This window comes from Mandrillus leucophaeus, unplaced genomic scaffold (genome assembly GCF_000951045.1).
Source record: "Mandrillus leucophaeus isolate KB7577 unplaced genomic scaffold, Mleu.le_1.0 Scaffold171, whole genome shotgun sequence".
NCBI classification, from domain to species: Eukaryota; Metazoa; Chordata; class Mammalia; order Primates; family Cercopithecidae; genus Mandrillus; species Mandrillus leucophaeus.
In genome coordinates this window covers 797,665-825,168 of record NW_012101710.1, presented here as the reverse complement: position 1 = coordinate 825,168, position 27,504 = coordinate 797,665, and the positions used below count along the sequence as shown (strand labels likewise).

General features: G+C 50.8%; 1 protein-coding gene across 1 annotated transcript in view; it reads left to right on the top strand.

The window, feature by feature from the left end:
* The window catches only part of SDK1 (sidekick cell adhesion molecule 1), a 707,360-nt gene that overhangs the window by 664,613 nt on the left and 15,243 nt on the right, over window positions 1-27,504 (top strand). Inside the window, exons 40-44 of the mRNA XM_011976935.1 lie at window positions 692-817; window positions 12,802-12,966; window positions 17,037-17,174; window positions 21,133-21,253; window positions 25,063-25,192. Coding sequence (XP_011832325.1) covers window positions 692-817; window positions 12,802-12,966; window positions 17,037-17,174; window positions 21,133-21,253; window positions 25,063-25,192 — 680 coding nt within the window. The remainder of the gene's footprint in view (window positions 1-691; window positions 818-12,801; window positions 12,967-17,036; window positions 17,175-21,132; window positions 21,254-25,062; window positions 25,193-27,504) is intronic.

The following is a 27,504-nucleotide window of genomic DNA, read 5'->3' as shown; positions in this document are numbered from 1 at the left end:
AAAAATAACTGAATTTGGCATTTGAAATAAATCAGAACATTTTAAAGTTTTCCAGGTCATGGGGAAGAAGCATGTAACTTCCTGCTTACCCAACTGTTCTGCCCTTTGTTTAAAGACAGGAAGGTGTGGGCGGCAGAACTGGCATTCAGGGAGTGCTGCTTAGTCCCAGGCACAGTGCGGGGCGCCCTGCATGCGCCAGCTCTTTCATGCCCTCTTCAGGTTTTTTTGTTGTTGTTTGTTTTTTGAGATAGGGTCTCAGTCTGTCACCCAGGCTGGAGTGCAGTGGCACGATCTTAGCTCACTGCAGCCTCAACCTCCCTGGGCTCAAGTGATCCTCCTGCCTCAGCCTCCCGAGTAACTGGGCTACAGGCGTGCATAACCACACCTGGCTAATTTTTTTGTATCTTGTAGAGACGGGTTTTCACCATGTTGCCCAGGCTGGTCTCAAACTCCTGGCCTCAAGCGATCCACCTGTCTCAGCCTCCCAAACTGGCGGGATTACAGGCATGAACCACCACGCCTGGCCTTGCCTCCCTGTTTTTAAGATGAAAAACCAGGGCTGTGTGAGGCTAAGTAACCTGCCCAGACACTCTGCAGCCTCGACCAGTCTGACCCCCACCGTGAAATCTTACACAGTGGGATGTGAACCCCCCAGGGCTGATGCCTCACCTCTCTTTTCTTTATCCCGCAGGGTCCCCAGGCTCGCCTAGAGATGTCCTGGTCACCAAGTCCGCCTCTGAACTGACGCTGCAGTGGACTGAGGGACACTCCGGCGACACACCCACCACAGGCTACGTCATCGAGGCCCGGCCCTCAGGTAGGGTGGCAGGCCCCACAAACGGGGTCTCAGTCCAGCTGATGGCGATGCTTCTAAGGCTGTGGCTGGGGCTTCCATCACTTTCTCTTTCAGCGTTTCCCCCCAACAAAGCTGAGACCAACAGGGTGGTTTTGCTGAAAGAAGATGTTCATGGCTCACTCAACTCCCCCAAGTTTTCATAGTCACAGCTGTGCCGTTCACCTTAAGGGCCTTCGATTTGGGATGTTTTAGCCCCAGGACACTTACTTAGGATGATAATGGTTATTCCTAGAAACAGGTGAATGAGAACTTAGGGACATTAAAAGGCATTTTCGAACTCATCCGTGAGTGTTTTCAGGGACTCATGTCAGGGTTCTAAATGTTTGCAGCCGAGATGGAAAGCGTCGTGCTTGTGTCTGATAATACGAAGATTCTTATTAATAGCGAAAGCGACACATCGTTTGCTTCATTTTTTTAGGCTTCCAAAAATGAGGTCTAAGATCCATTTCCAGCCCTATTCACCAGTAGAATTTGTTTCACCCTTCCTTCCATTTCCCTTTAATAACTGAGGATGGGCATTATTGGGAAATGAGTTTCTGATTGGGTGCGTCGGATATGACTGCTGGGAGCTAGAGGGTATCGCCTAACACGGAGAGCACGGAACAGCTCCAATATGACCTTCAGATGGTTGCACAGTTAATCATGAACATCTGAGCATGAAAATATGTGATGTGTCAGGCACACTATTCAGGAAGCGAGCCATCAAACCCTGCCTGCCAGAGGGACCACGGTGCTTGGAACTGCTTTAGTCTAATATTTAAAGAGGCTGTTAGACCAAGAGGAAAGACCCCAAAGGTACCTCTGTCACTGTGTCAGGACACTCATTCCCTCCTCCCCCACCAAATTGCTTTTGAAAGATTATTAGTTACAAGTGCCTTCTAGAAACTTCTTTATTATTTATTATTTTTTTGAGACGGAGTCTCACTCTGTCACCCAGGCTGGAGTGCAATGGCGCAATCTCAGCTCCCTGCAACCTCCGCCTCCCAGATTCAAGCAATTCTCCTGCCTCAACCTCCCGAGTAGCTGGGATTACAGGCACCCACCATCATCCCCGGCTAATTTTTATATTTTTAGTAGAGAGGGGGTTTCACCATGTTGGCCAGGCTGGTCTCAAACTCCTGACCTCAAGTGATCTACCCGCCTGGGCCTCCCAAAGTGATGGGATTACAGGCCTGAGCCACCACACCTGGCCTCCTTCTAGAAACTTCTAAGGAAAAATTTATTGCCTAAGTGTGAAAAAGCCAAAGGCAATATGAACATTTCTTTGACCTAAGAACTCGAAAATCCAGACATGCTCCCCTGGGGGACCCTGAGAGTATCTTTTGAGCAGGGTGTCTGTCCTGTTGTGGAAACAGAGGGTCCTGAGTTGGTAAAGGATGTGAGTTTAGCAGTGGTCACTGCCTGTAAAAGCCCATGGCCCCTTGCACAGCCAGCTGGCCCTTTACTAATGACTTTGATTCAAGAACACTTTCAGAGATTGATAGGAGCTGAGATGTGTGGGGTCTGGGGCCAAATTGAGGCTTTGTGGCAGTCAAGAGGGAGGGGGCCAGTGACAGGGAGCAGCCCAGACTTAAGAAACCACTTCAGACACTTTCCTCCCCATATCCAGGGAAAGCACTGATTTCTTCATCAACTCTTCCAGCCTGGGTAACAGAGCAAGACTCCGTCTCAAAAAAAAAAAAAAAAAGGCCGGGCATGATGGCTCACGCCTGTAATCCCAGTACTTTGGGAGGCCAAGGCGGGCGGATCATGAGGTCACGAGATCGAGACCATCCTGGCTAACACGGTGAAACCCCGTCTCTACCAAAAATACAAAAAAAAAATTAGCCAGGCATGGTGGCAGGTGCCTGTAGTCCCAGCTACTCAGGAGGCTGAGGCAGGAGAATGGCGTGAACCCGGGAGGTGGAGCTTGCAGTGAGCCAAGATGGTGCTACCTCACTCCAGCCTGGGCGATAGAGCAAGACTGCGTCTCCAAAAAGAAGTTTCTAGAAGACACTTGTAACTAATAATCTTTCAAAAGCAAGTTGATGGGGGAGGAGGGAACCAGTGCCCTGACACAGTGACAGATATAACAAATAGAATTCAGGAGATCCAGGGGTTCACAAATAGAATTCAGGAGATCCGTGAGCTTGGATGGGGGAAAATACACATTTTCTTTTCACTGATCTCTAACTGGAATTTGGCATTTCCTTTGAGTATGGATGCAGGCCCATTCATTATCCAGGGCTGCCATAGCAAAGTCCCACAAACTAGGTGGCCTCCACAACAGACATGGGTTGTCTCATGGTTTTGGAGGCTGGAAGCCCACAGTCAAGGTGGCAGCAGGGCAGGCTCCTCCTGAGGCTGTGAGGGAGGATCTGTTTCCTGTAATCTCTCCCCCAGCTTCTGGTGGTTATGGGCCATCCTGGGTGATCTGGGGCTGACAGGTGCTTCATCCACCTCTACCTTCATCTTCCTATGGTGATCTCCCTGTATGTGTGTCTGTGTCTTGGTTTTATGTTTTATGAGGACACCAGTCACACTAGACTGGGAACCCACCTACTCCAGCAGGACTTCATCCTAACTAATTACATCTGCAACTACCATATTTCCAAATAAGCTCATTTGGAGGTATTGGGGGTTAGGACTTCAACATATGAATTTGCAGTGGGGGGCAGGGACATAATTCTATGCATAATAGTAGCTAAGAAACCGCATAACTCATAGCAGGACCTGTGACACTTCCAGCAATACTTTCATATGACCTCCCAGCCATTGCAGTTATTTCACGACGCTGTTTGGACGTGTCCTTACGTTGAAATCGCAGTCATTTGTAGACTCTGTGCTGGACCTTGTCGGCCAATGAGTCCATGAAGCATAGACTTTTGAGTTGCGCTGGGATAACGGTGGCCGCAGGTCACCGAAATCCAGCTCTTCACGTGTCTTCCAAGGAACCACGTCACCAAAAAAGTTAGTGCAGAGAAAACCACCCATAATCCGTGCCTCCAGCATTACTTGGAGACACGGGTTCCCAGGAACCTGCAGGTGCCTCCAGATGATCGTAGGCATTACCAGTTGTATGACTCCGTTCTCACGTCGCCATAAAGAAATGTCTGAGACTGAGTAATTTATAAAGAAAAAAGTTTAGTTGGCTCATGGTTCTGCAGGCTGTACAGGAAACATGGTGGCTCTGCTTCTGGGGAGGCCCCAGGAAGCTTCCAACCATGGCAGAAAGTGAACAGGGAGCCGGCATGCCACATGGCTGGGGCAGGAGGAAGAGAGTGAGTGGGGAGGTGCCACACACTTTTAAACAACCAGGTCTCATGAGAACTCACTCCTTATTTGTGAGAACAGCACCAAAGGCGTGGTCCTAAAACCATTCATGAGAAACCCACCCCAGTGATCCAGGCACCTCCCACCAGGCCCCTCCCCCAACACCGGGGATGACAATTCAACTTGAGATTTGGGTGGGGACACAGAGCCAAACCATATCACCAGTAGAATTGGTTTCCTTTCCAATTTTACTTTATGTATCTACAACCATTCTGAGAAAGTGTCCTTGAGCCAACAGATCACCAGAGGGACCCATGGCGCCCAGAGCAGATTAAGACGCCTGTAATCGCAGCACTTTGGGAAGCCGAGATGGGCAGATCACTTGAGGTCAGGAGTTCCAGTCCAGCCTGACCAACATGGAGAAACCCCATCTCTACTAAAAATAGAAAAAAAATTAGCCTGGTGTGGTGGCACGCACCTATAGTCCCAGCTACTCGGGAAGCTGAGGCAGGAGAATTGCTTGAACCCAGAAGGCTGAGATCGCACCACTGCAGTGAGCTGAGATCACACCACTGCACTCCAGCCTGGGCAACAGAGCAAGACTCTATCTCAAAAAAAAAAAAAAACAAAAACAAAAAAAACAAACAAAAAAAGACACCTGTACCAGAAAACCACAGAAGGGCCTGGCTACAAAACTTCCTCCTCCCTGAACGCCTGCCTCCTTGACTAGAGATGATGGATCCCAGCAGACGGGTGACTGTCACAGGGCCACAGAAGGAGGCATGCTGGATCTCAACGGCATCACTGCCCGTGTCCCAGCTGTGAGGTTGCAACACGGTTTTGTAGGATGTTACCACTGGGGGACATTGGGTAAAGGATGCACAGACTTGCCCTCCGTTGTTTCTTACAACCACTTGGGACTCTTCACCTATCTCAAAATGATTTGTTTAGCTTAAAGTAATCATTTAAAAAGCCACGGTGTCCATCCTTCCCCAGCCTGCTCGGCCAAGCACACCAATGTGTCTTTGAGCACTTTGGGGCGGGAGACCAGCCTGTGGGATGGGGCGGCACCAGCCAGACACGGGTGCCTGGGCTCAGCCTCTTAACGCTGTGAACACGTCTCGGCATTTTCCAGGCAGTGATAAGGCATTGGTTCTCAGGCTTGCTGAGGGAGCACTTGACCTTCTCCTCAGGTTCTCATATGCTGCTCCACCTGCCGTCACGAAGGGAACAGGATGCCTGTTGGTTACTGAGGCAGCCCAGGGAGCCTGGCAGGCTGTGCGGTTAAGAAGCAGTTGGCGTGTCGGCGAGGGCTTCACACTGGGCCCACGCCTCGGAGGGGCTTGCCTGAACATGGAGAAGCTTCTGAAGTCAGCTGAGTCTGAGCTCAGCAGGGTTGGACCAGAGTGTGGAAACTGACCCACGGGGGACCAAGACGTGACAACAGACCTAACGAGAAGACGCCGGCTTTTTCGGCGAGGGCCGAAGATCCTGCACTTACTTCTGCTTGGCTGCTCGACATTCGAAAACAGGTCACCAACGATCTCCCCTTTCGGGTCATGAAGGGAACCCAAGCGGGCCGCGAGACCCGTGGTCTTTCGTGGGAAGTTGAGAAAGACGCCCCCTCCCTCCTATGACTAAGGCCTGCAGCAGCTCAGGCAAATGAAACGCATTATGGATTGTCAATATTTAAACACCTTGCCGGTACCTGAGGGCTTTGGATCTCAGCTGTCATCCATTACAGGCCTCATTACACAAAACATTAAATGCTGTGTCATCTCGTTTTCCCACCAAAGCTCCCTAGTAAGACGTTCTCCAGGCGGGGTGTGGTTTGCTCCGGGTGCAATGAATGGACTCCGTTTTGTATTGGGAGGGGCCACACAAGGGCCCTCACTGCTGGGTATCTGGGAGATGGGCACTCAGTGCCAGGCAGCCCCTCTGGCCCAGGTGGTCGTCTCGGCCTGATGTGTATCCAGCTGAGTCTCTACCTTGCCCCTGGGAGACAAGACACTCATCAGCTTTGTTGCTTTGGAGAGGGCGGCCAGCGGGCCTGGGCAGCCCGGGCAGATGGCAGTAGAGCGTCCTGCCCTCCCATCCCCATCCTTCCTTCCACCCCTACACATTCTACTGCATAGCGCCTGTTGCTGTGGCCATGTGGAGACACAACTGAACAGCAGCTAATGAAATTAGCACCAGGCTAAAGCACAGATCCCCTCTTATTCCTGGAGAGGGCGCTCCGCAAGTGTGAGCCCAAGGACACCGCCATCAGCTTCCGCCAGCACAGCCTGGCCAACACGTTCCTTTCTCTGGCTGTGCATAAGTTTCCTCCAAATCGGTGTTGCAAAACTCCCTGGAAGGCACTGGAAACTATGCACTGGGCATATGCAGATGATTTATTTACACAGATTATTCTAAGGCATTTTACTGTTTAGATCATGAAGTCTAATTTACATATTTACACAATAGACTGGAATGACACTAAAGGAACTATAAATATATTTTCCTCTCCAAAGCAGCCATGAAATACATATTTAGAAATTACCCAATGCAGGCAGACATTGTATTGCTTTTTTTTTTTTTCTCGAATAATGTGTGTAGCCCAGAGATGAGGGCTGGTGGCTAGAGGACAGGTCCCGTGCCTGATGGGGACACCCCCCAGCTGGAGGCCTGTACTACTGTCCACTGGTAATCCCCTGAGGGCTTCCCAGTTGCCTCCCCATTGATTTTGTTCAATCTCAGTCATTGGCAACGGGGAGTTTTCAAGTGAGTAAGGAAGAAAATCAGTATTTCTCTGAAGGTTTGACATCCACAGATGTTCCAAGTCAGCAGGTTCAGCAAGAGGGGCTGCCGCCGTGGCTCTGACGATGCCACGGTCCCCTCACGCACTGCTTGCCTTTCTCATAAGCGCATTTCTGACAGCTTGTCAGACCATTTTCCCACTCTTTCCTGGGGTCAACCCGCAACACAGGCTGTCTTTCTTCCTCATCTTAACATGCAGTGCATTTTGCCTCCTGCCTTGAATGAGGATCCGATGGAAGGTAACTGTCTTTTTTTAAAATCAGATGTATTTAGACTCGTGTTTAAGCCCCACCTACTTCAGTACAGTTTCTAACCCGGATTGACCATTTATACAAAGAGAAATGGCAGTATTTAAGAAATAAACAACCGACAGGCTTGCATTTGCTCTGAGCTGCAGGCTGACAGTCAAGTGGTTGGTTGTGTGAATGCGTGGAACCAGAAATCTCGGGCGGTGAATGACAGTTTCATTCAGCATGGAGACCCTGTTTAATTGTCCATGAAATCAAACTTTTGTATTGGCATGACGTTGGCCCTAATACCTGCAGCACACAGCTCCGTTCTGGGTGTCGGAGGGATAAATTGAGTACAGACCCTTGGACGTGCTGTGCTGGGCTCCGGATCAGTTCAGAAAAGAGGTGATCATGTTGCCGGGTGTATTAGGACATTGTCTGGGAGCAGATGTGCCTCCTACCGCTTGGGCAGGGGGAGATGCTGGCAGCGGAAACTAACAGCTGACTCATTCTGTCGGCCGGGGTCAAGCATGGATGGATAGCAGAACCTATTTATACGGAAAAGATTTCTTTTTTCAAGGACTTTGATATTAGCCCCTTACTTCCCTTGTTTAAGTGAACAAATCACACCATAAAAAATGAAGATGCATAGTTTATATTCTTTAAAGAAAAGCCACCTCAATGGGGAGCTGAATGGGCTCTTGCTGTTTCCCCCTCAGCCTTCCTTCTGAGGTGGACAGGATTGGAGGTTGTGGTGACAGTGTGGCTTCTTTCGGAGTATTTTGCAAAGTCCCTTTCTCAGTGGCTTCCCACTTTCTTAGTGGTATTTATCCAATGGTGCTTCAGTAACAAGAGTCCAGGAAGGTGTTCTTTCGGGCAGCCGGGAAGGAAAGACCAAGCACAACAGACAGGTGTGATTTGCAGTCACTCCACCGCAAGGGCACCTCCTCCTTCCACAGACATCAAGTGGCAGGTCCAGCCCAGAGGTGGACGTTGCCCCACAGGAAGTTCAAAGCCTGGGCCTCAGCAGGGGGCTCGATGCATGTATCAGTCATTTTGGGGGATCAGTGATCTGGGGGTGTGGCTTTTCAGGGGTCACGACAGTTCTCTTCCAGCTGGGCACTGCTTTTCTTTTTTTTTTTTTTTTTGAAACAGTCTCACTCGGTTACCCAGGCTGGACTGCAGTGGTGCAATCTCAGCTCACTGCAACCTCCAGCTCCCGGGATCAAGCGATTCTCCTGCCTCAGCCTCCTGAGTAGCTGGCATTGCAGGCGCATGCCACTGTGCCCAGCTAATTTTTGTATTTTTAGTAGAGACAGGGTTTCACCATGTTGGTCAGGCTGGTCTTGAACTCCTGACCTCGTGATCTGTCTACCTTAGTCTCCCAAAGTACTGGGATTATAGGCGTGAGCCACCGTGCCTGGCCCTTGCTTTTCCTGCAATGGCAGCACAGCTCGTTCAGTGGGGAAGAGAAACCAGGCTGGCTCTTCTGGACATCCTAGAGGGCTGAGCCTAGCCTGGGTGATTGACAAGCGGCTGACTGTGTGCAACAGAATTGCCTTTAAAAGGGATGAGGCCCTGCTGTCCTCTCGAGTGTTGATTGAGATGGAAATCCAGGCACTGGGGACTGTCCAGAGCATGGAAAAATCGGTTGCACAAATCTGGTTTTTGCTAATAGTTCTGTAATGTTATTTTCCCCTCAATTTGTAGAGATACTTTTCTCCATCATTGATTTATTGAGATATTTAACAACGTAATACAAATGAGAAAAATAATCCACAGTTGAGAAACAGAGTGGACGCCTTACCAGCTGCCAGATTTTTTTCTTACCCACTTGTGATCATGGTGTAAATATTAGTACAAGATAAGTAGCCTGGTGAATTATAGCTGTAGTGGAATATATGCTAATTTGGGAAAGGCAGAATTAAGCAGAATAAAAATGGGAGCATTTTCTTCTGTTAATTCAGAAGGAAATTCTCGGTATGACATTCCCCCTCCCCCAACATTTTTGAGTGTAAATGGATTGCTAAATCGTTCTGCGTTAAGATTCTGTATCAATATTTTAAAATGTTATTATGAAAAATGCACACAATTCGTGGAGCTATGACAGAACGCTTAAAATAAAATGTGGCCTTTAGGTGATGGTACAGGAAGGGAGAATCATTTTTTTTTTTCCTCAGGAGCAGGAAAGCATTACAGAAACATTAATGCAAAAGACATTCAGAGAATCTACTCCAGAGGTGTTCAGACCTTCTCAGAACGGTCTGAAGAAATCCTTCACTTTCTTAGTGCTTTAATTTCAATGGCTTTAAGCAACACCCAGTTTATGAGTCTGTATTTGATCTTTAGTGTCTATTACAACATAAATTTGCCTATCTTTTTAGAGGAAAAATACAATTCATTCAATATTTAAAGCCCTTAAAATACTGACTTGCTCATAGTAAGCAGTAAATAAAATAGTGGTGGTTGTTATTTATTGAAAGCCTGCTGTACTAGACCCTGAGAAAGGCCTTGGGATATAAAGAAGAATGGGGGGGTTGGGGGTGGGAAGGATGGGAGGATGGATGGAAGGAAAAATGGATGGATGATGGAAGGAAGGAAGGGTGGGTGGGCAGATGGATGGGTAGGTGGCTGAGTGGGTGGCTAGTGGGTGAGTGGATGGATAGATGGAAGGAAGGAAGGAAGGAAGGAAAGAAGGAAGGAAGGAAGGGTGGGTGGATGGATGGGTAGGTAGATGAGTGGGTGGGTGGATGGATGGATGAATGGATAGATGGATGGATAGGTGGATTGGTGAGTGGGTGGATAAATGAATGGATGAAAGGAAGGAAGGATGGATGGATGGATGGATGGATGGCTAGAGGGAAGGGAAGGGAGGGCAGGGGAGGGGAGGGAAGAGGGGAGGAGGGCAGGGGAAAGGAAGAAGGGAGGGAGGGAAGGAAGGAAGGAAGGTAGGTTATATGGATGAATGGAAGGAAGGAAGGAAAAATGGATGGATGGATGGATGGATGGATGGATGGTGGATGGAGAGAAGGAAGGAAGAATGGATGGATAATGGGTGGATGGATGGTTACATGGGAGGATGGATCATGGAAAGATGGATGGAAGGATGGATGGATAGATGATAGCTGGAGGGAAGGCAAGAAGAATGGAATGGATGAATGGTTACATGGATGGATGGGTGGCTGGATGATCCTAAGCCTGATGGTGTGAACAGGCAGGTAAATGTGCGGATGGGCTTTAGAAGCCCGTTGGTGGAAGCAGCCGTCCCTTCCTGGAACGTGGGGTGGGGTCGAGGTTGGCCTCAAAAAGATGAGGAAAGGACTCTTGATTTTCCACCATCCCCTGTCCACTGGCTGTGGGTAGCTCATTAGAACAGCAGTCAACAGCAGTCTCATCTGATTCCCTGATGGATGGCACAGGGCCTAACCAAAGAGTGGACAGCATTTGTGGATGAATAAGGGAGTGAGGCAGGGGAGGAGGGGGCAGCAGTTCCCCAGGCCAAGAGGAGGCCTGTGCAGAGTAAATGCGGAAGCCTTCCCTGACCATTCTTAAGCCAAACTCACGTACGACAATATAAACCACATACAACCAGCATAAACTACATACAGCCAGCAATCTGTGTGTGAACCTCAGCATCCTAGGAGGAAGAAGGTAGGCTTAGGCTCTGGCTTGCCATTCTGACACTATTAATGGTGATGAGCATCTTGGTGAGAAATGGCTGTAAATGAGAATATTTAGAAATAATGGCCAGGCATAGTGGCTCACGCCTATAATTCCAGCACTTTGGGAGGCCAAGGCGGGCAGATGGCTAGAGTCTGGGAGTTCGAGCCCAGCCTGGGCAACATACAGAGGCCCTGTCACTACAAAAAAAAAAAAATTAACAACTTAGCCAGGCGTGGTGGCAGGCACCTGTAGTCCCAGCTATTCAGGAGGCTGAGGCAGGAGGATCTCTTGAGTCCAGTAGTTCGAGGCTGCAGTAAGCTGTGATTGCACTATGCACTCCAGCCTGTGTGGCCCTGTCTCAAAAAAAAAAAAAAAAAAGGAAAGGAGGAAGGGAGGAAGAAGAAAGAAAGAGTGAGAGAGAAAGCAAGCAGAGAGGGAGGGAGGGAGGGAAGATCAGTGTTATACTACTTTTCTGCCAGTGCAGAGATTTGTACCTTTCAAATCTCATTCACGTCTACTCCTCGTTAACCTGTGACTGTAAGGACTTAGTCGGTGCAAATTCTAAATCCTCTGCAAATACAGACTGATACAATAGCAATTTTCTGCCTGTTTACTGTTGGGCTAATCCATCCGAGCGTACCTGGTGATTGCAGGTGGGTGATAAGGTTGGTTTCCGGAGCAGTCTCAGTGCCCATAAGGCAGTCAGCACGGGTACACACATATCCAAATGGGTTTTCCCTCACCAGATTTCCTGCTTTGTAAAAGGTCTCATACCTGAGCCTAGAAAAACAAATACAGTTCATGAAGGATTGCTACTTCAAATGAACATTTTGACCTCTGAGCCTACTTTTTTACCAAACAACCTCCTTAGAATTAAATTTATATTTTATTTCACAAACACACGTGCAGCACTTACTATGTGTGAGGCACTGTCCTGAGCACTTTATAAATATTAACTTATTTAATCCTTGAAGCAAATCTATGACAAAGATGCCTTTGTTATCACCATTCTACAGGCAAGGGTCAGAGAGGTTCCGTTCTTTGTCTAAAGTCACACAGCTAATTGAATTGCTGGGGCCAGGCTTGGCAAAGAGGCTGTCTAGCTCCAGGCTCCATCAGCCCTTTCTGCCCTGATGTTATAGTGTCATAAGTTTTTTATTTCTTTTTTTCCTTTTTTCTTTTTATGTTGTAATGTGAAGTCATAACAATTGCAAAGTTCTTTTTTTGTTTGTTTTTTGAGATAGGGTCTCACTGTGTTGCCCAGGCTGGAGTGCAATGGCACAATCTCAGCTCACTGCAACCTCAACCTCCTAGGCTCAAGCCATCCTCCTGCTTCACCCCCTTGAGTACCTGGGACCACAGGTGCCTGCCACCATGCCTGGCTAATTTTTAAAATTGTGCGTATATATGATGTCTCCCTGTGTTGCCCAGGCTGGTCTTGAGCTCTGGGCTCAAGCAGTCCTGTAACCTCAGCCTCTCAAAGTACTGGGATTACAGGCATGAGCCACCATGCCCAGCTCACCATGGTTTTTTATGACAGATCTCACTGATCACATTTCTTTTGCTCTGTGGCTAGAGAGATGCCTCAGAACCCAACTCATGTGCCTCTAACTTCCTCTCTATGTCTGATTTTAATTTTAAGTTTATTAATGGCTTTAATTTCAAGTGTATTCATGTTTTCCTATATGTGAGGTTTCCATACATATATGTATTTTACTGTGGAGAGATACACATAACCTAACATTTCCCACTGTGACCATTTCAAGTTCAGTAGCATTGAGCACACCGACACTGTTCTGCAACCAGCACACCATTCGTCTCCAGAGCACTCTTTGACTTGCAAAACTGAGACTCCATCCCTATTCAGCACTCATTCCGCATCCAGTGCCTCTGATGCCTCATCCAGGTCGCCACAAGCTGACCCACCGGGCAGGTGCGTGGGGCTCACACCTGGGAGTTCGCACTCCTAACTCTGCCCTCGCCTCCCCATCCCTTTTGCAGATGAAGGCTTATGGGACATGTTTGTGAAGGACATCCCACGGAGTGCCACATCCTACACCCTCAGCCTGGATAAGCTCCGGCAAGGCGTGACTTATGAGTTCCGGGTGGTGGCTGTGAACGAGGTGGGCTACGGGGAGCCCAGCAGCCCCTCCACGGCCGTGTCAGGTAGGCCCTCCCAGGGAGGTCTGTCTTCTTCTGAAGGACTAGAGGGAGAAATGGAGTCGAGGGGGACGAAGGGGACACGAACTTGCTGCTTTAGGTGTCTCCAGCTCGGTTGAGGTTCTGCTCAGAGAATATGCGGGCGGGGAGAGCAGTGTCAGTCTCCAACACCTCCCCAGTGCCACCCATCCTCCTGGGCAGCTCCCTGCTGCCCTCTGGCAGGACCCCAGGCCCCGGAGCCTCCCCCAGCACCACCAGCAAGGCCCCTTATGGGCTCTGTGTCCACGCTGTGCTCCAGCAATTCCTAATGTGTTTCCTCGTAGTTTTTAAAATCAGAGACACACGCAAGTGTCAGAGGCGTGAGCGTGAGTCACGTGGTGTCCCCTCTGCGGCAAAGGCATTCCCAAGGAAAGCAGGGCCCCGAGCCCCTCTATTAGCTGGTGCGTCCTTGCCGGGGAGCACGTGTGATTTTGGAGGGACAAGAACCACCCCAGCAGCCATGGGGGAGCCCACGAGTGCCTGACAAGAGGTCATGTCTTCCCGGGGCCTCCCAGAGAGCCAGCGGAGGGGCTGGGGACAGTAGCTGCTCTGGGCACAAGGCGAGCAGTATCGCCGTCCCTGAGGATGGCGTGCAGGTGGAGGTACTGCCGCTCCCGGGCTAGGCGTTTCTTTGCGTGCTCGTTGCTGTGAGGTGCTGCAGGCTCCAGAGGCCACCCTGGGTCCAGGACCAGGTCTGCTCTCGGGGGAGTGGCAGAGAAGGCCAGGGCAGGGCTTCCTCCCCCAGGGCAGCCGTGTTAGATGACAGACGTGTCTGCAGTCAGCAGTCATGGCAGGGGTTATGACCCACAGGGCGGGGGCCATGACCTTGCCTGGGAATCAGGAAGGTGCCCGAAGCCTGCCACAGGGGAAGGGACACCTGCAGGAGGCAGAAGGTGGTGGAGAAAAAGTCCTGGTCATTGAAGAGCCGTGGGTGGGGGAGCTGGAGAGGGAGGGGCAGCAAAGCTGGTCCGCGGTCATGCCCCCCCGATCCCCCATGTGCCTAGGGACTGAACACTGGCTGTACCTTCGGGTTGCTTGAGAAGGTTAAACACACACCCTCGCTGTCCCCTCACCCCAGACAGTGACTTCCGTGGCTCCAGGCATGACTTTCTTTACCACACGGTGATTCCGTTGTGCAGACCGGCTGCGAGCCAGGGCACCGGGGGTTCAGAGAGGGCTGGGCTGTGTTTGAGGAGAGGGGCTCTCAGCAGCACGAAGGGCAGGGAGGCCTCGGGGTCGGGGCAGCAGAGCCTCAGCCAGAAGCCCCGGCAGGGCCAGCTCCATTGGTCCTCCTCCTGGGATCAGGAAGAAGCTGTTCCTCTCCTCTGCGTTAGAGCTGCTTGAGCTACTGACCGCACTTGTTGAAACTGAACTTAGTCTTCGTCCTTTGTGTGCTATGAGTTTGGGGGAAGGACCCTGTGCTCGCCTGTGGGTGAGCGTGGGCCCTAAGCCTGGTACGCTGGCCTGGGAACATGCTTGAATTCCGGGGTCACTCTGTAAGAGGGGCTGTGAGAAAGGGACCCAGAGAACCCCCTGATTTATTTATTTTTTTTTTTTTTTTGAGATGGAGTCTCGCTCTGTCTCCCAGGATGGAGTGCAATGGCACGATCTTGGCTCACTGCAACCTCCGCCTCCCGGGTTCAAGTGATTCTCCTGCCTCAGCTCCCAAGCAGCTGGGATTACAAGCATGTGCCACCACGCCCGGCTAATTTTTGTGTTTTTAGTAGACAGGGTTTCACCCTGTTGGACAGGCTTGTCTCGAGCTCCTGATCTCAAGTGATCCGCCTGCCTTGGCCTCCCAAAGTGCTGGGATTACAGGAGTGAGTCACGGTGCCTGGCTAATCACTTAATTTTTTAATGAGTAAGATTTAGAAAAAGCACAGATTTCTCATTTCCCTAATTTTCATTATGAATATTTTAAATGTACCCCAAAGTAGAGAGAATGAGGAACCCCCAGCACCCCTCATCCCAATTCAGAGATCCAAGATTTGCTGCATGAGCTTTACCTGTGGAAATGGATACAGAGCAGTTCTACATGCCGGTTCCTCATGCGGAGCATGCACCCTGACCCCACTTCCCGGGGCCTGTGGCTCAGGCGTCTCTGACACTCCATTGCACGCGGAGCTGGCCTTGCTGTGAGCTGGACCGCACTGAGCTCATCGCATCCTTCAGGGAAGCCAGCAACCATCACCTGCTGGCATCAGGACCAGGCCAGGCCCGGCAGCTGGGACGTCCTGCCCCATGTGAGAGTCCTCCAGAACAGCCTGGCCTTTCTTTCCTGCCAGGTGCTAGGGCCAGGCCCACTCTGGGCCACTTGGCCGGTGGTGTCAGTGTGGCATCTGTCGGACTTGCTGTTGGAGTACTGAATGCACAGCCCGCAAACCCACTTCTGTCTTTTGGATTTAAAGCACCATCACCTCCTAAGGAGCCCTGTGAACCTGCATTAACCAAAGCCGATTCCCTGCTTTTCTTCCTGATGTGCACACATCCCCTATTCATGAGATATAGGATAGAAGCTTCGGCTGGTTGTGTTTGGAAGGGTTCTGGCTGCTGGGGGCCAACACTTGGGCTTTGCCTGTAAGAGGCTTTGTGTTCTGAGGGGCTTCCAGTGCCACAGAACCCACTCCCCTTCCTGGCCCATAGAAGGCCCTGAATGGGACGCCGGGACCACCCAGCACCCATCAAGATACAATTGCCCGCTTTTCTGTTCTTAGCGAGCAGAATGAGACAGAAGGAAGAAGAGCATCCTTCAAAGCTGCCTTTAAATGCATTTTTTCCCATTCATTTCTCAGAAACACATCTAAAGAGAGGTCCAGTCATTCAGCTCGGTTTTGCTAGAGGCAGAAAATAAATAAAACACAGCCCCAGGCTTTAGGGGTTTGTGGTCTGCGAAGGGGCCAACAGGTAGAGAAATACACACAGTGCGTGTTTCCAGTGGGGGCTTCTGCACACATGCAGTCGGCAGGGGCAGGTCCTGGGGTGCTTTGTGGGCTCAGGGTTCACCCCGCGGCTGATGGGAACCACTGAGGATTTTAACAGGGGGGCAACTGATTTCTCTCTGAGGAAGATCTCTCTCAGGTGATGTAAAGGATGAATCTGAGAAAGACAGGAGGAGGTATAACAGGTGGAATGTGAGTGTCGTGTGCAGGCAGGAGGTGGTGATGGAGAAGGCAGGGGACCTGGAGCCGTCTTCTGGGATGTCCCAGCACCAGGAGAGAGAAGGACGTCTGGGCGCTTTGTTCTATCCTCACTTTAACCCAGACAACGTTTTCGTTTGCTGGCTTGCTTGTTTTGTGGAGGCAGGGTCTTGTTCTGTCACCCAGGCTGGAGTGCAGTGGTGTGATCGTGGCTCACTACAGCCTCTACCTCCTGGGCTCAAGCGATCCTCCCATCTCAGCCTCCTGAGTAGCTGGGACCACAGGTGTGCCACCACACCTAGCTAATATTCTTAATGTTTTGTAGAGAAAGGGGTCTTGCTATATTGCCCAGGCTGGTCTTGAACTCTTGGGCTTAAGCAATCCTCCCACCTCAGCCTTCCACAGTGCTGGGACTTCAGGCACATGCCTCTGTGCCTGGCTGGTTTTTGTTTGTTTGTTTGTTTGTTTTGTCTTTTGTTTGTGTTTTTAGAGATGGGATCTCGCTACATAGCACCGGATCAGGCAGTGTTTTTAAACGGATGAAAATAGGAGAGAGCAAGTAGGAAGGGCAGTTTTAGTGGGCAAGGTCAGGGCAAGGGCAAAGATACTGAAGTCTCCAGGGCAGGGGCGGCTTGGAGGACAGAGGAGCCCTGAGCCTGATTCCACAGAAAAGGTGGCAAATGGCGGCTGCGGAATTCCCAAGGCCTGCTGAGGACCATGGGAGCCTCCTGAGCTTGTCCCATGGGAAAAGTCCACCGGCCCGGCTGGACAATGGTTTCCTCTCACCTGTAACCAGGAGTTATCCACCGCAGGCTTCCCCGCCGCCCATGTGGCCCACGGGAGGTGACTGCAGCTGGAGTGTCTGCCCCACATCACTGTGTGTCCGTATCTTTTCCGCAGCTCAAGTGGAAGCCCCGTTCTACGAGGAGTGGTGGTTTCTCCTGGTGATGGCTCTGTCCAGCCTGATCGTCATCCTGCTGGTGGTGTTTGCCCTCGTCCTGCACGGGCAGAATAAGAAGTACAAGAACTGCAGCACAGGTGCAGGTCCGGCCCCTTCCTCGCATGTCCCACGATGCTACTCAGCCAAAACACAACGTTCGTTCTCTCGTGGATCTGCCGGGCCAGTGTCCGCTTTTCCATTTCATTTGCCTGTAGGTGCTGAGAGAGACGCAATAGGTTTTCTTTCTGGGTGCAGCCAGGCACAGCCCAGGGAGCGCTCTACGCCTCGGGACCCAGATGCTGACCCTGCCTGCCCTCAGATTAGCTATATGTCTTGGATAAGGGTGTATGAGTCATCCAGCCTCAGAGATCCCCACTCTGTACCTTTGTTCAAATGCAATTGCTTTTTTTTTTTCTCTTTTGAGACAGTCTCACTCTGTCACCCAAGTTGGAGTGCAGTGGCACAGTCTCGGCTCACAGCAACCTTCGTCTCCGGGATTCAAGTGATTCTCCTGCCTCAGCCTCCTGAGGAGCTGGGATTATAGGCACCCGCCACCACGCCTGGCTAATTTTTGTATTTGTAGTAGAGACAGGGTTTCACCATGTTAGCCAGACTGGTCTCGAACTCCTGACCTCAGGTGATCCGCCCGCCTCAGCCTCCCAAAGTGTTGGGACTACAGACGTGAGCCACCACGCCTGGTCTAATCACATTTTTTAATACTATTAGAAAGCCAGATGTGTCTGGGCATGGTGGCTTATGCCTGTAATCCTAGCACTTTGGGAGGCTGAGGCTGAGAATCACCTGGGCCTGGGAGATCCAGGTTGCAGTAAGCCATGATCACACCACTGTACTCAGCCTGGGCAACAAAGCAAGATCCTGTCTCTTTTTTTTTTTTAATTTGAGACAGAGTTTCGCTCTTGTTGCCCAGGCTGAGGCAGGAGAATTGCTCCTCCTTCCAGGTTCAAGCAATTCTCCTGCCTCAGCCTCCCCAATAGCTGAGATTACAGGCATGCACCTCCACGCCTGGCTAATTCTGTATTTTTAGTAGAGACGGGGTTTCTCCATGGTGGTCAGGCTGGCCTCGAACTCCTGACCTCAGGTGATCCAACCACCTCAGCCTCCTGAAGTACTGGAATTACAGGTGTGAGCTGCCATGCCCTGCTGAGATCCTGTCTCTTATTAAAAAAAAGTATAAAGTGTTAAACAGGTGGCATATTGTACTATGCAATATTATAAACACAGTGACTGGGGCACACCTCAGATGTTGATGTTTTGCTGTGGCTCACAGACTATCATGGAAGCATCTCCATGGCATAGTTCTTCTCACCCACTGCAGCTTGAACCTCGCCTATGTCTGTGGCCCACCTCTGAGCCCTCTGAGGCCCAGAGCAGAGCTGTGTCTCCAGCAGAGCAGGCATTCAGTTAATAAGCATTTATTGCTGAATGAATCACTATCATTAGAGAAAGGAACAAATGAACGTAGGGTAAAGCCAACCACAGAGAGCACGGACCTTGTGACTCCATTTACATGAAGGCCAGGATTACCCACAGTGAATGGAAGTTTCCAGGTTTGCCTGTTGGTGGAGAGGTATAAACAGGGAAGATGCATGAGAGCGCCTCACAGGTGCTAAACATGCTGTCTCTCCACGTGGACGGTGGTTACGTTCACAATCATAAAGCATCATTCTGCCACTTAAGATTAGCATAGCTTGTGCATTTGATTATCCTCAATTTTAAAAACCTCATCATTATCAATGAGGCCACTTCTCTGGATAACCAGAATGTAACTGAGTGCTAGACCGCAGCCTGTGTCTTGTTTCTTAAATAGAGACGGGGTTTCGCCATGTTGGCCAGGCTGGTCTCAAACCCCAGGACTCAAGTGATCCTCCCACCTCAGCCTCCCAAAGTGCTGGGATTACAGGAGTGAGCCACACACGGCACCTGGCCTATGGCCTGTTTTGATCCCACGGAGCATCTACCAGAGCTGTAGCTGAGCCCAAGCACGTGGTCACTTCTCTGGTATTGCCACTACCACTGGGCCAGACCTCCTCCTGAGCCCAGCTCATTCGTTGGAGGTTTTCCCATCAACTGGGTCTTCTCTTTTTGGAAAGGCAGATCCCTGATGAGCTATTCTTTAAAAAAAAGGAGCTGGCTACATTAGCCCTGTTGGCCAAGGAGCTAGGCAGAGTAGGTTCCTGACCCCGGCCACAAGTCCCACCATCCTTGTGCCAAAGGGGTTAAAAAAACCAGGCACCTCAAATGCCTCCCTATTTGCTTCTATAATGTTAAGCAATTCATCCCTGCAAGAAAGGATTTATTTTTTTCTGTATAAATTCACTTCTAACAAGTGTTCGTAAATCAGATTTTATTCCTGTGGGATTTACAATGTATGAATGGCGTGTCATTTTCCCGAGTTAATGCTATTACAGAATCCTGTGTCTGGTGCATAGAAAATATCCCTGCTTTTCACTCTCCTCCTCCATCTGGAAAACAGACTTGAAAACACAGATCTGACCTGCAGCTTCCCATGCTCAGCTGCACCCTGCAGTATTAACTTAACATCATAATTGAAGCCTGGAAAAAATAATACTTATCTACCAGAATGACTCCCGTCCTGCTCACTAGACATTGCAAAACTTAAACCTCCGTGGTGACAGCCTCACTCGACACCCCTTCCTGCGCTCCTTATCCTCCCATCCTCATCTGAATTCCTTACTGATCTCGGTTTCCACCTGCTCACCTCTCGTCATCCCAAATCCCCTCTCCCAGGCAAGCCCATCTTTCATTTTCTGCTCTGTGTTCTTCCGTTACACACAGATAGAGCGTTAAGGTTTAAGGCACGTCAAAGGGGGGCCAGGTCCCAGCAGAGAGGAGACTCTTGGGGTTTAGAAATGCCAACACACTTAGCAAATACCTGCCAAGCCCTGGTATGTGTGTAGGTGCTGTCCTGGGGGCTGGCGGGGCACCGGGGAGCATGGTGGACTTAAGGCTGTACCTCAAAGTAAATATGCGTGAGAAACAGAGGTCACTTTTTGTGGTCAGGGAGGTCCTCTTTGGTCTCAGGGCATTTGAGCTGTGATCTGCAGGAAGGGTTAAGAAGCCGGGAAAATACTGGAAGAAGGAGCTTCCAGCAAGAGGGAGAGCCCCGAGAGAGAAACCTGTGTTAGGGAGGGGCTGAGGGCTGGAAGATGACGTGGGGTTTGGCAGGGTGGACAGACCAGGCCAAGCTTGGGGACGGCTCGGAGGCCTTGGACTTTCCCGCAGGATGAGATGGCAAAATCTAGTGGAATTTTTTTTTATGTTGTTTGGTTTTTCAAAACTTTATTCATTTGCTCTGTTAATATATTTTAGAATATGTTTTGCTATATATTTGTAAATTTACTCTTTTTTAAAGTGTACGGTTCAGTGGTGAATGCACAGATATGTGCAGTCGTGACCACAGTCAATTCTAGAATGTTTGTATCACCTCAAACGGAAGCCCTGTACCCTTTCTTTAGCCGTCACACTCGCATACATTTATTTCTACTTCCTGTTTTGCTAAATGATTATGAATTTTTATTTTGGAATTTATTAAATATTTAATTTCCCTGACTTTTAAAAGGCTTATGCATTCTTGGCCAGGTACAGTGGCTCACGCCTGCAGTCCCAGCGCTTTGAGAGGCCGAGGCAGAAGGATTGCTTGAGGCCAGGAGTTCGAAACCAGCCTGGGCAATGTAGTGAGACCCCATCTCTACCAAAACAAACAAACAAAAAAGTCAAAAAAAGTTTATGCATTCTGAGTCTATTTTCATAAAACAGTGGCAAGAATACTGGTATTTTGGGATCAGGCAGAACAAACACTGAAATGTTAATATTGTCACTTGGCTCCAACATTATGATCAATACCTAGCTTTTCTCCCCAGCTCGGCCCTCAGAGGGGCTGAAGCAGGTGTCCCCGACTCTGGGCTCTGCATGCGGCAGGACTCAGGAGCTGCCTCACTGGCCAGCTCTGGCTCAGTGCGGCTGCAGTGACCACACCAATAACACATCTGTTGTCACTCTCCTGCTGGGCTTTAGGAAAGGGAATCTCCACCATGGAGGAGTCTGTGACCCGGGACAATGGAGGATTTGCTGCCCTGGAGCTCAGCAGCCGCCACCTCAATGTCAAGAGCACCTTCTCCAAGAAGAACGGGACCAGGTAGGCAGCCAGCGTTGTGCCGCGCCCACCCGGAGATCTGAGCTGCCAGGGTTGGGGTGACAGCCCACGCCCACGGGCACCTCCTGCATCCCACCTTGTGGGTCCATGAAGCAAAACCTAACCCACTGCCAAGCGCGATCCCAAACCACCAGGGGCAGCCCTGAGTCTAGGAGGGACGGAGTCAGCAGAGCGGCTGGAAGTATTTTCGGGGCATCTCTGGAGATTTAGAAAGAGGGCCTCAGGTGTGTGGGAAGGACCTGGAACACCCAGGGGCTGGCAGGCTGGCCTTCCGTATCAACCGCGGGCACCTTGGATCCCGGCGTTCCTAGTTCACAGAGGTGTCATCTGGGCTGCCACAGGCCCGACTGGGTGTCCTCGAAAGCTAACCTGGTGCTTGTTGCTGATTTCATTGTTCTTTGTATTCCAAAGTTCTCCCGTGCCGATACACATCGCCATTCCATACATGGATGTGAGTGCAGGCAAGAAGGATTTTCACCACCAAAGCCTCCTTAGCTTATAAACCTTTTCCTAAATCCAGCAGGAAGCAAGGTTTCCCAAACAAGAGAGGGGATGACCTGGGTTTGCCTTTTTGATGTGCAGAGCGCCATCCTCTGATTTGAGAACCCTTGACGAAGGAGAAGAGCCAGGATTGGGGAGGGGTCTTGAGTGTCTGGAAGGAAAAACCCAAACACCTGAGGATGCTTCCTGGAAAACACACACCTCGGGGCCTTTCAGGGGCGCCCCAGCCTTGGGTTGGAGAAGGCTCCTCTCCCTCAACCAGACTCACCTTGGATTACACTCAGTTGCAAGGGCGTGGAAATCACACGTCATCCAGACCCAGACAGACCCCAGGGTTTCCTCTTCCCTTTATTGTTTACAAAGCTGCAGGGGCCAGCAGTGCCTGGAGATTCCCTGGGCCACCCCCGCCCTCCACTGAGTTTGGAAATCTCAGATCACTCGGATGGTGCCAAGGCACGGGCAGGCCTTTTCCCAGCCACTGACGCTCTGCCAGCCCCACAGGTGCCAGTCCAAAGCACCGCAGGCCACTACCCCACGAGGCCTTCCCTAGGGCTGAAGGTGGATGCTGGTGGTGACATCTGGTCACACCTTTCATTTCTTTTGTCTACTGGGAGGCAAGTTTTTCCTGCCATGTAATAGAAACATGAAAAAGCAACCATGTGTAGTTTCAAGGCCAGGAGGAACTTGTCACAGAGAATTTTAAAATATTATGTGCCCTGCTCCCTTGCTATAAATCTGTCTTGTTCTGAATTCTGAGAAGAGACACACACAGCCTTGAAGCACATTGCCCAAGAATAGACAGTCGTTCAGTTTGTGAAGTCCATCTTCCTAGGAAAGAGAAACATCATTTGATGATGAGGTTGGAGGTACTCAGCCCACAAAGACCCAAGGACAAAATAAAATTAAGATGCAAAAGAAAATGGACCCTTCCCTTAGGTTTTTAAATAAGCCATCACCTTTTCAGTCCTAGCAATAGGACCCTGTATTTGTCTGTCCTCATGCTGCCAATAAAGACATACCCAAGACTGGGTAATTTATAAAGGAAAGAGATTTAATGGACTCACAGTTCCACATGGCTGGGGAGACCTCCCAATCATGGTGGAAGGCAAGGAGGAGCAAAGTCAAGTCTTACATGGTGGCAGGCAAAAAGAGAGCTTATCTAGTAGAGGAACTCCCCTTTATAAAACCAACAGATTGTGTGAGACTTATTCACTCTCACAAGAACAGCATGGGAAAAACCTGCCCCCCATGATTCAAGTACCTCCCACCAGGTCCCTCCCATGACACATGGGAATGATGGGAGCCACAACTCAAGATGAGATTTGGGTGGGGACACAGCCAAACCATATCAGACCCCAAATGTGATTGAAGGAAAGGATTCTCTGCTGAGAGGGGAAGTGTCTGGGCAGGGACACCTGAGATTGGTCCCGTAGCATCATCCCCCAAATATCTTAGAAATACAGGCACAGTTGATTTATGTCTCCCCAGTGCACATCTGTGCTTCCAATTTCTTTGTGGGGAAGACATCATTTTAGCTCCTTAGATAAAAAGATTTACCCAAATGTTTAGATAAGAAATGGCATCTTTCCCAAAGTAAATTACCTTTGAGATAGAGAAAGAAAGGCCCTTGGGCCTTCACTGGGCCTTTCCAGGAGAAACTGAGGCACACCCTGGGGGAGACAACACCCATGGCACAAAACCAGAGGTCTCCATCCCCTCCAGCCTTCCCAGCAGAGTCTCCACCCAAGGCCCAGTTTCCTGGCCTGTAGCCTCTCCTTGCTTGGTCACCCAGCGTTACTTCTCCCATTGAGGGAGGAGAAGACACTCCCTATGCAGCCATCATTCAGCTCTGCGCTCACTCCTCGCAGCATGCTGGAGGTCCTGGACGTGGTCCCCTTGAGTGCACAGCTGCCTGTCTAACTGCACACAGGCTGCTTTCACTATCAAGTCCCTGCACACCCTTTGGAGGACTAAGAAGCACTCAATCCTGCCTGATTTGAAAACTCAACAATGTTGTACTCAGAGTTTTTCCCCAAGTTTTCAGTTCTCTATCTGAAAAATAGAAGCTGGGCTTTTACTCAGCTCAGATAGTCTCCAGGAAGTGGGGAGCTGAAGAGGGTATTCATTTTCTGTTGCTGCATGACAAATGACCACAAGTTTGGCAGCTTAAACCAACACCTATTTAGCACCACACGGTCTCTCTTGGGCAGGTGTCTGGGCACAGCTCAGCTAGTTCCTCTGCTCATGGCCTTGCATGGGTATAATCCAGGCGTAGATGGGCTGTGTTCTCATCTGGAGGCTCAACTGGGCAAGAATCCTCTTCCAAGCCCATTCAGCCTGCTGGCAGCATGCATTTCCTTGTGGCCGCATGACCGAGGGCCTCAGCCTCTTCTTGGCCCTCCTCTGGAGGCCGCCCTCATGTCCTTAAGGCCACTCATGGTCTCCTGCCATGGGGTCCTCTCCAGAGGCTGCCCTCATGTCCTTGAGGCCACTCATGGTCCCCTGCCATGGGGTCCTCTCCAGAGGTTGTTCACAACATGCTGTTTGCTTCTGCGAGGCCAGCAAGAGCATCTCTGTCTCCGGTCCGCCAAGATGGGGTCTCCTATAATATCATGTGATCATGGGCGTGATGGGAGTAGCTGTCCTTCGCCCATTCCATTTAACGTAACCCAGACTTCAGTCTGCCATGTTCCACTGATTAGAGGCATGTCACAGGCCCTTCCCACACTCACAGGATGGGATGATGGGGGTGGGGACAGTGATGGAACCATCTGAGAATTCCACCAGCCAGAGAGGATGAACGCTGTCCCACCAGACAGGGAGACCAGGCCTGGTGCAAACTTCCCCAATTCCCTCTCATCTGTAGGAGACAATTCCCCTCCTTAGCATGGCAGATCAGACCGTTCCTCATGACTCCATCCTCACCTCTCTCCACACTCTCCTGCCTGCATCTGGCAAGCACCCAAGCTCCCTGGCCTCCTATCTGTCCCGACCTCAGGGTGCTCTTTGTATGTGAGTGTGTCACTGTTCCTCCTGGCACAGACCAACTCTTCCCTCATGCCTGCAGGCCTAGCACAGTCTCTATAAGTGACAGGCACAGGTACACAGAGGCTGTTGACTCACCAGATAGCCAGTGCTCAGAATTTTTTGCATCAGTTGCCAGAGTGATGTTAAAGGCTGTGGGCTTCCTCTTAGTCCAACGCAGTAAAGGCCAGATGCCAGGTTAGGAGGCCTCTGGGGGAGGGCGTCTTTTGCCCAGAGGGTAATTGCGGCATGGGTCCTCATCCCAGGTCCCCACCCCGGCCGAGCCCCGGCGGTCTGCACTACTCAGACGAGGACATCTGCAACAAGTACAACGGCGCCGTGCTGACCGAGAGGGTGAGCCTCAAGGAGAAGTCGGCGGACGCGTCAGAATCCGAGGTCAGTGTGGGCGCCTACTTCCGGGCAGTGATCGTCAGCCCCTACTTCTGCAGTGAGACTTCTGCCTCCTCAGGCTGTCTTGTCCTATTTGAGTCTCACAACATCCCCACAGGCAGAGCCACGGACAAAAGCCTTCATTTTGCAGATGGAAAAACATGAGAGAGCCCAAGTTCCACCCCACGGCCTGCTCTGGGCCCCGCAGAGCTCACAACAGCCTCAAGCAGTGTAGACACTCCAAGGCTGATTCATGGAGGAGCAGGTTCTGATTCTCAAGTCCGGGAGGTGGCAATGAGAGATACGCAAGGCTGGCGCCCTCTGTGAGGGGTTCCTTGCAGAGCAAAGTGTGGGTGTTGCCTGGGTGCCAGCAGGCTGAGTGTCGGATGGTCGCTTACACCTGCTCCAGCTCATGTAGTCCCAGGGGAAACTGGGCCTAGACCACCTCTTACGGATGGAGCCAGCGGGACTCAGGGAAGATCAGTAACTTGCCCCGTGTGGACTCCTGTCCCGGAAGCCCATTCTCTCTCCATTTCACTTTCAGAGATAAACATAGGTTGCCATAAAACTTGGTGGTCTCTAGACCGCAGTTAGAGTGGCAGCGGGTGTGATCCTGCAGGGCGGATAGAAAATGCGACCCCTTCAACAGATAGGAGCTTCCTGCTCACCCCGGACATTCACTTCCCCTGACACCCTGTCAGCCTCCCACCCTGCCAGCCTCCCACCCTGCCCAGGGAGCTCCTGTTCTAGCTCCCTCGCTTGTGCTGAAGAAGAGGGATTTGCTCATGGCAGTTCCAGGTCACATATCGGGCTCAGGGTGAGCCCAGACTTGGGATGTGTTCCTCTCCTCACCGAGCGGCTGGACCAGGGAGATGGCTTCCCCGAGGGAGTGTCAGCCTCCATGCTCTCCCTCCCCGACCCCAGGGCCTACCCGCCTCAGGCCTCCCCTGCGCCTGGGTGTGCAGCAGTTCAGACGTGGAGTGTATTTCCTGTGTGACGTCCTGTGCAGTGTCACCCAAAGAGACTTTAAGCAGCAAGGCAGCCATGAGGGGGCTCCAAGCAGGGGGCTCAACACACCTTCCGTACAGGGGCACCATCTCCATTTCTCATACTTACCGGCAAAAACAGCTGAAGCAGCAATTAGAGAGGTTGTCCCATCAGTCCTGAACTTTTTTCTCTCGGATATGCCAGGCCTGGAGAGGGGTGAAAACCACCAACCATTTGCTGTACACGTAGGCCTGCCCCGCCTCCTGGCACTCAGGTTCTAAATCAATATTTAATCTAAAGTAAGTCTCACCTTCATTTTAACCTGAATTCAGGCCTTATTGAGCCCCGGGGCTCTATCAAATGGCTTCTTTTCAATTGTGGGTTGTAGAGGAACTCCCGGCGGGAAGGGCCAGCAGGTGGGTGTGGCAAGGCCAGCTCTGCTTTGCTTCGCGTGTTCTGTTTGCAGAGGACGCTGGGTTTGCTGTCGGCACCATAGCCCTGGGCTTGGCAGAAACAGCAGGTAGCAAAGCAGATGCTCGGAAAGGGACATTTGTCTAAAACTGAGGGGCTGTCAGGTGAAATCCTGCAAAACTGACTTGCCTTTTGTGATAAGGAAAAAGCTTATCAGAAGCTCACTACATGTAGGAAAGCAGCACGTTGCGCAGAGCAGGGCAGCCTTCGAGCAGGACAGTCTGTGTCAGTAAAGAGGTGCATCTCACGGCGCCAGCCTCAGGCCTGTCCCTGCTGCCGCTGTCAGCTGCTGCTCTTTGGAGAATCCAGACACCGTGGGGTGTCATAGCTATGGGTGGTTCCTATGCACAGAGCACTCACTGCTGTTTCCAGCGCTCACTGTGGGCCTGGCCCAGGGTGAACGTGCACTCCTTTGCTGCCCACCCCAGCCCCAGGAGGTGGGGCTGTCTCCTTATTGGTCAGAGGCTGAGGTTGTCCAGCAGGCGGCTGTTGAAGCTGACACCCAGCCAGACCCCTGTGTCTCCAGAGCTCAGTGTACCCCTCCCCTCCCCATCGGTCTCCTCCAGCCCCACACAAGAGGTGCATACCTAAATACAACACACACACCTAAATACACATGCACACATATGTACACATACGTGCACACATACATATACCTACACACCTGAATACATGCTGACATGCATACACACATGCATACCTAAATACAGCACACACCTAAATACACATGCACACATATGTACACATACATGCACACACATATACCTATACACCTGAATATATGCACACATGCATACATACATGCATACCTAAATACAACACACACACCTAAATACACATATGCAAACATATGTACACAT